The sequence below is a fragment of the Numida meleagris genome, chromosome 4, assembly GCF_002078875.1.
Source record: "Numida meleagris isolate 19003 breed g44 Domestic line chromosome 4, NumMel1.0, whole genome shotgun sequence".
Taxonomy (NCBI): Eukaryota; Metazoa; Chordata; class Aves; order Galliformes; family Numididae; genus Numida; species Numida meleagris.
Window position 1 is genome coordinate 38,789,705 of NC_034412.1, and position 13,692 is coordinate 38,803,396.

General features: G+C 36.6%; 1 protein-coding gene across 4 annotated transcripts in view; it reads left to right on the forward strand.

The window, feature by feature from the left end:
- ARFIP1 (ADP ribosylation factor interacting protein 1) overlaps positions 1–13,638 on the forward strand; it is a 39,554-nt gene extending 25,916 nt beyond the window's left edge. For all 4 annotated transcript variants that reach the window (XM_021394561.1, XM_021394562.1, XM_021394563.1 and 1 more), the window contains 3 exons: positions 3,314–3,471; positions 6,571–6,745; positions 12,041–13,638. In XM_021394561.1, the coding sequence (XP_021250236.1) occupies positions 3,314–3,471; positions 6,571–6,745; positions 12,041–12,196 (489 nt within the window). In that variant the 3' untranslated portion in view covers positions 12,197–13,638. The remainder of the gene's footprint in view (positions 1–3,313; positions 3,472–6,570; positions 6,746–12,040) is intronic.

Sequence of the window (13,692 nt, forward strand, 5' to 3'; positions counted from 1 at the left end):
ATGGTAGTTAGCAGCCAGTCCTATAAACATTTGTTAACGACATTACGTATTCTTTTTGTTAAAAGCATCTGTAATTCATTTAAAACTGTAGGATATCATTGGAGTTATTGCACTTCTTAAGTGTTTCTAAATGTTTGCCTTTAGCTGGTGATTGGACTTGGCAACTGACAACCTTGCTTCATATAAAAAATGCATTTTAATATTCCTTTTTTCTTCTAATGAGATGTCAGAGTGTTCTGGAGCATTACTTCATGTCAATTACAGGATGTCTTTGGGGAAATATGCCTGGCAGTTGGTAGAATAGGGCACATTACATCACTTCTGCATATTTAATGTGAGTAAATGATTTTTCTGTACTAGAGTCAAGCACTGAGATTTCATCTTGTAGTCTTTTTTTAATCATAATAATGCTGCTAATAGGACTAATTTTTCTTTTTGTGTTTGGAGTTTCTGAGCAAGGGAAGCAATCTTCAGATATCTGCACTTGGGTTGTTCTTCAAGTCTACAAATTTATGTAGCACTGGCACTTTATTACTGATCACAAAACTCTTGTAAAGAAAGAGAAGGTAGATGTTGCATATGAGAAAAGAAGTTGGTTTGCTTCTATGTAAATCATTCTGTACTACCAGTGTTAAATCAATTTGATACTGCTCCTGATCTCTTGGGAAATCAGTATTAAGGGGCTTAATGATTCCCTAGAAAAAAAGCTGATGAAAAAGTCCAAATTTAGTTAGTTGTTATTAAATATGAAACTTAAGTTTATTCTTCTCTTTTCATGATTGCCTATTCTCATTGAGTTTTAGGGAAAGAGATGGAGTTAATGTTTGTATAGAAGAACTTTAACGAATAGCTAGTTCAAAAAAAAAAAATCAGACTTGCACTGGAGTACAGAAATTTTTAATAATATAGCCTAAGAGATGAAAATGTCAAAATATGCCACTTCTAGCAGGTAAAAAATCTCTTAAGAGGAGTAGTCTTGAGTTATCAGTTGACTCTTGACTCAGGTATGGGTATGTGGTTTGTGGCAGAAGTTAGTGATTGTTATGAAGTACATGCTGAAGCTGGATGTTTCTTCCGAAACCTGGATTACATCTGGAATCATGCTCTTGTTTAAGGAATGCTTTTTCCATGAATAGCTTGTATTTCTAGTGGGAATATAGTTCTTCCAGGTTCTTCCAGCATCTTTTACCGGTCTTGGAATGTGTTTCAGTCATTCATCTCTTATGTGGATTACTGAATGGGACTGTTCATGAAAATCAAATAAAGGTTTCTGCTGCTATAATAAAAGTTATCTAACCTTTGCCTCTTGGAGACTTGCCTGACGTTTGTCTGTTTCCTCTTTGTGTTTTCCCTTTGTTTAAACTGTACTGTATTGCCATCTGTAGCCTGGCTTGTTCTTGAATGTTTGGATAGCATTGTTGCCTCTGAAACTTGTGCAGAACTAAAAGCAGAATTTCTGAATGGTTCAGTATTTAATTTGATAAGTAAAAAAAACCAACAAAATACATAACTTCTTAAAGGTAATATTTTTTTATGGGTTAAGAAAATGAGATCTTAATATGGTATCTACAGAGGCATTACTTGAAGTGAATGTTTTGCTGTTTCTCTTTTGGATACGAAGATAACTCCAGGTTCCAGGCTCATATGCGTCTAATTATATAGAGCAGTGAATTGCAATTGTAATTGACCTGCGCATAGAGCATGAACTGAGTATAAACTGCCGGTACAGAAAGGATTTCCTGTCTTTCATAAGAGATATCTGCAGAGGTCATGGACAAAACTCGAGTTTTTATATGGAACTATGAACCAGTAGAAAGACAGCATTGGTGACTAGCATGTGTGTGTTTTAATACTGCAGACCACTGCAGTCCATCCTTCTTACCCTCCTGCTTTGAATTGGTAGTTTTGCTCATTTGTATCTGCAGTGATCTGGATCAGAGGACCAGGTGGAAGACTAATTGTGGTCTTGCCTGGAGAAGGGGAAGATAGTACTAAATACTGTCAGAGGGGCAGTCCTACTTCTGCTGTTGTCTTTGCCTCTGTGCTCTTTTCCTCTTTGCTAGTGCTTGTGTTGCTGTCTAGTTAGCAATGTCAGAGCAAAACTAGCTGAAAAATAGTTTTCTTGATTTCAGCAGCATCTGTAGTGATCTGGCTGCCTACACACAAGCAGTGTGCAAAAGAAAGGAGATTGAGATATTCTAGCAGTATTTTTAGGCCTCAGCTCATGAAAACTTGCCTTAAATTCTCTTCATGTTTTTTCCCTTAAATTCTTGTTTCTACTACATCTCGTTCTCTACTTTTTCTAGAGACTTCTTCCCTTACCTTTGTTCATTAACCTTTCTGTCATGAAGTCATTGATGTTTACAAGAAATACCATTTGGCTTTGGTGTTTCACCTAGAAAGATGAAAAGAAACTGGGAGAGTACAGCACTTCTGACTCAGCTATTGGCAGGGTGCAAGCCTAAAAAGACTGATTTCCAAATATGTTCCTAGTGTTTTATCGTCCTTACTACCAGAAATTGTTCTATTTTATGAGAACTCCCATCTGCAGAATATGAAGATGCCATATGGATGATATAAATAATTCTTTGGCATCCATGCTTTAGGAAAATTGTTGCGGCCTTGATCAGTGCTTACACTGCTGTCAAAAAGGAAAAAAAAAGGCAGTAACAATCATATATCCAAATGTGACCAAAATGCCTTGGAAATAATTTCTCCCTGATCTTTTGAAAGTTTATGGCTAATGTACATTTTTATTTGCTAACTGTTATAATGCTCTGCTTTTTTGGTTATTTACAGCCTATTAAAACATGGTAAGACTTTATAAATTCAGTGCTCTTTTCCAGGATGTATAAAGAGTAAAAATTAATAGCTAATTAACACTGTGTGCCCTTGTGAGTTGAGTTATATTACTGTATTTAATGTAGTGGTATTCCTGTTGGCGTTAAAAAAATACCTAGGCAATCACGTGAGGTGCTGGATTAAAACAGTGCTGAATGACAATGTAAAAATGAGATTAGCACCTTTAAGTAGCGTTTAAGCTTTCAAAGTTGAAGGGAAAAATCATTTGAAAATGGCATTTAACATCATACGGTATCAAAATCGTAAACAGTATTTTACTGGTGTTAGTGGGATTTCATAAAAACTGTAAACTGAATATTGTATTGAAATCTTGCACGTTAAATTGTAACTGTATCCAAACAGAAGTGGCAGAACTTGTATGTCTGTGTTTTTGTGTCTTTTATATAGTTGCTGATGAATGTTATGATTTGAAATGATGTGCAGTTTTGTTTTCTCTGCTCTCTGTTTATAGGAGGAGTTTGGCTACAATGCAGATACGCAGAAACTTCTAGCTAAAAATGGAGAGACTCTTCTCGGGGCTATTAACTTTTTTATTGCCAGTGTGAATACATTGGTGAATAAAACAATTGAGGATACATTATTGACTGTGAAACAATATGAAAGTGCCAGGTAGCTATTCTATGTCTAGCTATTTTCATTACAAATTAATATTCAGGGGAATAAACTTTTTATCAGTTTAGTTGTTGTATTTGAATGACTAACCTGTTAGCTAAAACCTTGTCAGAATAACACAGCTCTTGTATAATTGGGTTTTAAAGTTAGCTGCCTCATCGCGCATATCTTCAAATGTTTTGTAAATGTTCTGTTGTAGGCGTAATTTCACTTCATACCTTTATTCCTCTGACAAGTTAGTAGTTTTTCCCTGCCTGCTAGCTTAAGGTGGTTTTCTACACAGAGTACCAGTTCAAGATTAACCCTTATATCTAGCTATATTGTAATTAGTGAAATAATCTTTGAGTGAAAGACAATTTATACTGAGCTTCTTTTGATGCCAAGTGCATGTAATTCACACTTGAATTTTCATGTAGAAGCTGCAAGTTTGGTCTAGAAAGGGGAAAACAAAGGGGCATTTTTTAATGTGCAAATAATATCTAGCAGTAGATAACGGGTTTCCTGTCCTGGAGGTTACTTCACTCTGGAGGCAGTGCAGAACTTTGACAGGCTTCCTTCTTCTGCGTGGTTGGAGTTGTGATCTTTATTGATGCTTTGTTCTTTTCTGACTTTCAGATACATTAAAGAGGATAGTGTCTGTCTTCTAATTTGCTGAAAGATGTAGTTAACGCATATTTATTTTTGTTATAAGTAAAAAATTGTGGATTTCTTGAGCTCTGAAGGTTTTTTCCTGCCTTTTTTCATTGCTGTTGTAACACTTAAGCATTTTTATAAGCAAAGTAGTAAGTTACTGCTTTTATATTTAGTTTAGCTTTCAAAAGGCCTGGAAATTATAATTAACCTCAATGTAAAGTATGAAAATAAATAAATCAGTCCATACATTTTTAAGGCTTTGTCTTGAAATATTATACAAAATAAATCTATGATTGATCTTGTCAGTTATTCCGAACATAAGGTTCTTCCCTCCCAAAATACCTTCATGATTTTTCCTTTTCATACATTAAAGGAAGTGTCTTATTGCTTTGATAAAGCAAATATATATATAACCAGTCTTTGCAGTAAGGAAATAGTTCACATTTATTTCTGTGCCTCATCTTCCCTCTCTGCAGTTGCACTTCAGCATTCATCCGTTTCCGTCTCTTCTGTCAGTTCTTTATTCATCTGTTTCCTTTTTGGAAATTCCTTAAATAAAGCCTGCATCATGGTGGCAATGAGAATCAGGAAGAGCCCTGTGAATACTGTAATTACTGTTATCTCAGAAAATAGTATATTTTCTTTTGGAGTGTTTGTGCCACCAGCCCAGAAGTTGTTGTTTGTATTAGCAGTTTTTAATTCTGTTACTTAGTCTCAGAAATATCTATGTGAGAGTGAGTATTTACAAAGCCAGAAATAGGTTGGTTTGTTCCCTTAAAATTGGCATCCATCACATGTTGATACGCTACATTCCATTATTTTTAAAACTAAAAGAAAACTATGGAAGGAAGAGTGTCGCTTTGGGCAGGGCTGTCCATGACCCTGACTGATTTCTGGCTATTGTCGGTTGCTGTACCTGCTCAAGTGCTACACGGCACTAAAGGCACTGAACAGAGGAACACGTACTGTATAGCAGAAGGGGAGAAAAAAGATTAAGGTTGTTACTATGTTTCTGTCTCGTCTATCTGTACCGATGTTTTTAAATATAAAAATAGTTTATCTGGCAAGGATCCATTGTTCTGTAGGTTTTTATGCAACACGGGAAAGCAGAAGAGAAATTTAGTGATACCTTTAAACTAACAATATTCCACAGGTGCTTTCCCACATAAAAATGCTTTATGCTGATGAATAAAAAACTTAACATCAAATAATTTTGTTAATGAAGATTGACTCGGTGTTTCAAAGGACAGTGCTCAATAGAATAAAATAAAACTTTGAAGTACTATTTCGATTTTTTTCATTAAAATAAGAGAGAAGGTATGACTGCTTGTGTCTTTGTGTGATAAAAGGTACCATATAACATGGAAGGATATCAAGGAGGCTTATTTTTTTTAGATAGTGAGATATGAAGACCAGATGGGTCAATTAAAATGTTATCAAGCAAGTGCCTCTGCCATAACATGAGTTCCATTTTTACTAGCAGTGCGTAGGACAGAACTTCATACTTAGTGCTTTTTATTGTTGGCAAGTGTTTACTTTTTAATTACTGCTGGTTCTAGTAGATAATGGTAAATTAGAAAATATTTTTTACCTAGTCCTATGGACAAGTTCAGTGTAAGCATTCACTGCAGAATTACGCTAAGTGCTTATTTGAGTAACTCAAGTGTTTGTTGTTAGACTCACCTCCCTCAGTGGCCGTTCTGGTCCAGAGCATCTAATTTCCCTTTGTAAATTAGATGGGCAATGAAGAGGTGATAAATAACATGTTTTCTTTCAGCCTCTCAATTCTCAGGGCCGAAAACATCCACAAACATTTCTGGGTTAGTGACTAATTGGAACATGTTTTAAAATATTTGGGACACATGGACATGTCCAGCTCTTGGTGCTTCTCTTGCTCTTGCTGCAGACTCTTACTGAGCTGACTCAGCAGCAGAAAAATGACAAAAGAACAACTAGTTCTGACCAGATAACTGAGTTAATAAGCTGAGGTGTTCCAGGAAGAACCTGATCGCTGAGGCCAGCACAAAGCGGGAACAGGTTGCCCAAAGAGGTTGTGGCTGCCCTGTCCCTGGAGGTGTTTAGTGCTAGTTTGTCTGGGGCCCTGGGCAACCTGATCTAGTACTTGATCTAGTGGCTGGCAACCCTGCCTGCAGCAGGGGAGTTGGAACTTGATGCGACCTTGAGGTCTCAAGCCATTATATGGTTCTGTGAAAACAAAAAGTTGGAAGCATGTGACTGAGACAGGAACAGAAGGATAAGGGTGTTTGTTGAGGCATTTTTATATAATGTATGTAAGGGTGTGGCTTTTTCTTCCTCCTATTTATCCAGAAAATTAACAAGTTTCATCACTTTGTTTTCCATACTTGACTGTTTGGTTATTTGCTGTTGTAATTGGCCCTGTATGTGAAGTCTGTTTTGAGGCACTTTGCCTTCAGGTTTTTTCCTACCCCTCTTTCTTCTCAGGATTGAATATGATGCTTATCGAACAGACCTGGAAGAGCTGAATCTTGGCCCTCGTGATGCAAACACTCTACCAAAGATTGAGCAATCACAACAGATGTTTCAAGTGCATAAAGAGAAATACGACAAAATGCGTAACGATGTATCTATCAAATTGAAATTTCTGGAAGAAAATAAGGTAAGCTACAACTTCTTCTGGTGTTGTGCTTAGATTTTGTCCTGAAAGTCTCTGTTAGAAATTCTTTAGCTATTTCATCTTAAAATACCTTCATTTAGAAGTAGGGCAAGCAAAGAAAGTAACCTAAATATTCAGAATTCATGTATCGCTGGAGAATGTACTTTTAGAGGAGGCAGCTTTAAAAGGCCTTAACTAAGTTGCTGCAATTACAGATGACAAATTTTATGGCAGTAATTTTCTTGTTGATACGGGATGCTTAATGTATATTGACATAGGAGGAAAAAATGCATTATTTAATTGTTAGTAGAGGTATATAACCCCTGATTTAAGATTATAGTCATATTTACGTTTAACGGTGCTGTCACAGGAAATATGCACCAAGAAAGTGAAAAGAGCTGTGAAGAGGCTTCTTCAAAATGAAGCTTTGCTTAATTTAAAAAAAAACAAAACCTTGAATTGAAAATTGCAGCTTTCTACATTTAATGCCCGTACAGTTTCTTAATTCTAAACAGGGCTTTTGAACTGTAGGCTTGAAGTTCTTGTCCCCAAAAGCGTTAATTCCAGCTGTGCCATTTCATCTCTGTCCTCCTAATGACTGGGCTCTCACCCCTCTTACTCAGCTTGCTAGACAAAAATACTATTGTCATACAGGGCACGCTGTTAAACTGTGCTTTCGTTGGTAACAATGTCCTTCTAAATTGTTTCTAATTTGATTTTTAAAAGGATGATCTTTCAAGATCTGAATTTTATTCATTGATTAGATTATTTAGGGAGCACAAGTGAAGCTAGCTTCTTAGTGACAGTCTTGAATTAGATCAAGCATCCTGTTAACAGTTATAGGCCTACAAATTTTGTTTCTGAAAGACTGTTTTTTCCTTCCTACTGTTTTTTTTCCCCAGATTAATACAGAGGAGACTGTTGCATGCTTAAGCCTTTTTATCACTGGTTAACACTTCTCTGTTTTGACACTAGAGATGTCAAAATATTTTCTAAAGGTTGCATGTAACCTTGTTCCCAAATAAGACGTAGAAAGGACTTACTGTACTTTCAAATAATAGCTTGTAACTTTTTACTAAGAGCTTTACTGAAGTAAATTGCCCTTTGCCATTTTCTATTTATTATTTGGGATTCTCCAAAATGTAAGTTATATGGATTTAACCTTAATCCTAAATCTGTGAGGGTTTTTTTCTAGCTTGCATCCATCTCTGGGTTTTTGTTCTTCTGTTGCCCAAAATGCTTCCCAGGGTTCAGTGGGAGGCAGTGGTTACCTGAGTGCTACGTTTTTTTCCCAATCTGATGTCTTTATTCCTTTGTCCTGTGTCAGCCATCTTTTGTCAATATGGTTCTGCAGCTAGTATTAGTGAATAGAAATGCATAATTGGTGACTGGGTAATACCCGTTATAGACATCTAATTTTTACGTGCATATGAAGTATATGCGACTGCTCTTAAGGTGATTACATTTTATGTTGTAAGGATTATTAACTTGTATAATCAGTAAGTATTAAATGTAACAGAAATTAGCATATAATTCTTACAGTCAGAGATGTTCCACTTCTTCCAAAGGTATGTGATGGCAATTGCTATGATGCCTCGTAATTTAAACACCTGTAAATACAGTGTGTGCCTGACTGGAAGGAGGAGAAAGACAGAAGAGCCTGATAGGTATAGCTGTATGTGTGTTTGTAATACAGCTGTTTCAGCTAGCAGAGTGGTGCACTCGCTCTTTAGGAGATGGCTTAAACTGAAGACCTTATAGAATGTAGAACTCCCAAGGAGGAGAGCGATTTCAATATTGCTGAGCAATTACAATGGTCCCAGGGAGGGAATTGGTGGTTATTCTGATGCTACATCCTTAGTAACATGGACTTCCTGATTATTTTGTGAGACTATCCATGGGGCCAAATTTCATTAGTGCCTATTTAATAGAATGGGAGGACAAAACACAGGAAGATCTGACAGATGAAATACTATTTTATTTGGGCTTTCACAAAAGGCTGTATTTGTAGTCTGTTTTGGAAAGCCAGTCTTATTGCACCAACTCAAATGTAGCTATGTGAGTGGCTACATCAAACGAGGCATGGCCTTACCAGATTTATTACAATATACTAGAACATGCAAATTCCTAGTCATCATTATTAGTACATATTGTCAAGGTTCTAATCTAGAGGTAGGTTGATATTTGTTCAGTGTCTAATTAGATAAGTTTTTTAGGTAAGAATGGTGTGATTGCCGTACAAGTTTTCTGTTGTTGACTTTAAAGCCTTTGGGCTTGGAGTCTTCTGTATACTGACACAAGATGTAGTACAGTGTAGTCTCAAGCTTAGTTTTTACTTCTTTATTGAAAACAATTATGTAATGAAACCTTGCTATAGCAAAGTAACTAAATGTTTTAGGGTTTAATTTTCGATTAGATGAATTAGCTCATAATTCTCTCCCAATAAATGTACTTTGTTTAGTTTGAGCAATAGTAATTTTTTTTTAAAAAGGTAAAAATATACAATTTATTTTTGGTTCATCAAATAGTATCCTAGGTTTTCTTTAGTAAATGTGCCTCCACTGGATACACTCAGTTATATTCCTGCTCAAAAGTTTTGTCCCATATTTGGTGAAGCATGACAGATGAGGAGAGCAGGGAAGCTGGGAGGTAATTAGAGCTGTCACTGCAAAGGAACTCTGAAGTCAGTTTTACACGGTGGTGTGCTCCAATTGAATCGACACAGACCACATGTCACAAAATAGCCATAATATGGCTGGCTGTAGATTTAGAGGGGAAAAAAAAGGAGTTACATGCTTGTATTTCCTTTGTGTCTGTACTCCTGGGTTCATGTGTTAATATTTCATTGAGATTTCAGAAAATTCAGAGAATTCCAGAAAAGCTGGGATTGCCAACTGCCTATAAAACAAGGTTATACAAAATCCTTATTCATTTTTGTTTAGCATCTGATCTTGAAGTTAATAGTGATTTTTATTTTATTTTTTGAATGTTGCTGCAAAGTTATCTTGGTGCTATTCCCAGCAGGCAGACTTCTGAAGATGTTTGTGCCACTAGGCAGAGTGTAAGAACAGCTGCAATCAAAATCTTGAGCTTGCAACTGATATTTTTTCTAATTTTTAGATACGGATTGCCCTGTTAGCTTAAAGATTTGGCAGTGAAAATTTTTGGAAAGGCATTTTCTTTTTGAGAAAGGAAAACTGTCATTTGTGTATGCACATCAGAAATGGCAAATACCATTGTGTTAAGAAATAAATTGATTGCTCTTCTGTGAGTTGTACTTGAGGAGTATGAGGTTTAAAAGCTTGCTTCTATTAATGAAAGCAATATGCAATTTAATGGAAACTTGGATGGCATAATTATTTAGACCAAGTAACTTCAAATAAAGGCATCTGGGGAAGAATTATGATAATTGTAAGGAGACGCAAGCTGACAAAGATGAGAATGGAAGCAGTCTTTAGCGACTGAGATAACAGAAACAGCCTACTTTTCTCAAAGTAATTTTTAAAATTTTACAAAACAGACTCTGCTGTTCTGTGCCATATTATTTCAAAAGCATGCATAGTGTTTTTTACTTCAAGATTTTTCTTAAACGAAGGCAATAAAGTACCTCTGTACTAAATCGCATGATCTCAAAAGAGCATGTTAGTTGAATAACCCGTGAAAACAAGTATGGTCAACTGGTAGGCCAAACCAGGCCCAAGGACAGTTTTGTATCCCATCATGATAGGAGTAGACTGTCCCTTGCGGACTGTGCCTACATCGTCATCCCTTTGGGGCTTAGTTAGCCACTTCATTTCTTTGTTCTCTTCCATGCTGGCAAAGCAGGCTTAAGGTCCTGTAGACTGGAAATGGGCACAGGGCCACCAGCTTAAGCAGTGAGGCTCTTTGATGCAAGAATAGGGCTGTGCTGGGCTGAGAATACACAGCAGGAAAAGAAGAACAAGTTTTGGCTACGGGGGAAAACTGGGAAGATGCCTTTTCATTGTACTAGTCATCATTCATGACTTCGGATTTACTGATGTGCTACAGTGGAAGCGTTCACATTTGTTTGACTTTTCTTAGACTTGATCAGCTATCTTGACATAGTAGACTAGATAAGAAGAGAAACAGTGGTGCTGCCCAGCTGCTCTTGTGCTCTTCTGCCTGCGCTATGATTGCTGCGAGGAGCTTTGTGTTTGACAACTACTTTGCACATGCTATAATCAAAATACTGACCACGCGCTGTAAATAATCCTGCATTACAGGAGGTGGGCAAGAAGAAATAGTTGGGAAAGAGCATCAGTTTCTTTTGACTTAAGTATACAAGAGCTAGAAAATAGCACCTCTTTGCAGGAGGGGGCAAATAAATGAACTATATACTTAAATACATTTGTAACGTGCTGCGTTTGGCTTGCAGGTAAGTATATTGAGCATAAATGTGGCATCTAATTTCAAAGAAGCAAGTATTTGTAATCAAGTAGTTGATACTTGATAACATTATGCTATTTAGTGAATTGCTTTTGGTCCATGTGTGGGGGCTGCTCTGAAAGTAGTGCTTCCTATTTTATTCTATCGGCCCACAGTGTCAGAGGCTGATGTTGGTGGTATGGCAGTTGAAGTTGAACCTTCCTGACAGTATTCCACTACATGTTGTTGCTGTGAGACAGATGACAGCATAGGGGCAGTCTGACAAAATGGTGTCTGACATGGAAATGCATATGGTGCTAAGATGTGGCACTGAATTCCTGCATGTGGAAAAAAATGGCACCCATTGAGAGTCATGGACACTTGCTGAATGTTGATGGAAACCAGACAGTGGATGTGAGCACCCTGAGGCAGTGGGTGGTGTGTTTCAGCAGTGGCAACAGCAATGTGGAAGTCAGGCCATGTTCCAGACAGCCATGCAGAATTTTATGAGTGAGGCAGCCAGGCTCTTGTTCATTGCTGTCAAAAATGCATAGCTAATGGTGGTGACCACGTTGAAAAAAAATTTTGTAGCTGAGAATTTGCTCTATCGAACAGTATTATTGTGCTCTTTTTATCTGTTGTAGTTTTCATGAAAATAAATAGGAGACATTACGCTCAGAGTGACCTATGTATGTTGAGTTGGTATTGACTGTTAAGTATGCTTTATGAAAATACTAGATCACTTTAATGTTACCAAATTTTGTATTTGCATTTTGTATGTGTATTTTTAAACTTGCATTAAATAACCTTGTATGAAGCCTGAGCAAATAAACAAGCCTATTTTGTTGTAATGGACGTATGACATATGGTGTCTGCACATTCATCTTAACGAATCTCTATCCTTGCCTACAGGTGAAGGTCTTGCACAATCAGCTTGTCCTGTTCCACAATGCTATTGCAGCGTACTTTGCTGGGAATCAAAAGCAGCTTGAACAGACACTTAAACAGTTTCACATCAAATTGAAAACTCCTGGAGCAGACGCTCCATCTTGGCTTGAAGAACAGTAATCAAAGAAGAGGACCCAATGTTAACCTAAAATCTATAAATCTCATAAGAAGTAAGGGTTGGGGTTGGAGGACTGTTGTAGTGATTCTTGCACAGACAGCTTTAATTTTCTTCCCTTTTATGACACTGTAAAACTGAATTTGTTGGGAAAATGGGTAACTTTAACTAGACATAATTTCTATCATTTCAAATACAGAACACTCCTTTTGTACGTGAAGGCTGGTGGTTATTTCTGTAGCTGGGATGGGGGGAGAGGGAGGGAGGGAAAAAAATAACTATATAGATTTGCACTGACTGATTATGTTTGTGATTTCTGGTCATTTTGGTGGCCAGTCAAAATATTTCCAAATGGAGATTTACATGGTTTGTACCAACATCTGGTATTTTATAGACAAATGTAGAAAGCATCTTTAATAATTTTCATATGACTTTTAAAAAGGAGAGAGTTAAAAGAATATTTTGCAAATTAATAATATAAGGCTTGTATGCAGTACATGCATATAAGGCAGCAGTAGCGGTTGGCTCTGACTAGTGGAATTGCAGCAGATGCCTTTTTAAAAGATGTACCTTCCCACTGTAGGGTTTAAAAAAAACCAAAACACTAAAGCAAGAATCACTGTTGGTCTGAGGCTTCTAAGCACACATCTTTGCTTTGCACCAAGTGGTTTGCTGAGTGAGGCCAACCATACCATGTACTAATTTCATTTAAAATTTTACTTTATGGGAAAAGAAAAAAAAAACAACCATACTAGCCTTAAATCACAGGTATGTGCCTTTTTATAAGATAATATTTTCAACCAGTGTACATAATCCAAGAACCCTTTCACGTAACGGTTTGTCAGTTCCCAGCGTAGGAAAGGAGACTGTATAAATACTGTTTGTTTGTACACTTAGAGCAAGTAAAAACTTGAGTCAACCTTCATGGAGACGTACAGTTTTGAGTGAGGAAATTGGGCCAGTATGATTTTTCTGTTTAATTGAAAAGCATACTCTCTGTAATGAGAGCAATGTGGAGGATACTTCTTTTTAATTTCTCCGTCTGTAGTGAAGTCCTTCTTCAAATGTAAAATCCTGTCAGTTTTATCATATCTATTTTAAATTCAGTTTATTGGAGTCCTCGTTTGCACACGTTACATTGCTTTGTGTTCTATGAAGTAAAATTGAAGTACTTCAGATATGTTATTTACAACTGTGTGGGTTATATGATTTATATACTGTACGTTCAAATGCCTTTCAGCTGACATTCTTAAAGTTTTCAATGCTTAACAGAATTGTAATGTAACTGTAAATCAAACTTTTTAATCATTCCTCATTAAATTCTTGGCCTGACAGAGCCTTCTTTGTTTTGATTCTGTCAGAATCTCTTGTAATAGTTAATTTACATTCCCCAGAATGTATATCCTATGTGAATTTTGTATTCATATTAAAGATGTTTGCAGCCAAACTTCTTTCTCTTCTCATGGTTAAGAGTGCAACCCAGCTTCTGCAGTGAGAGCTC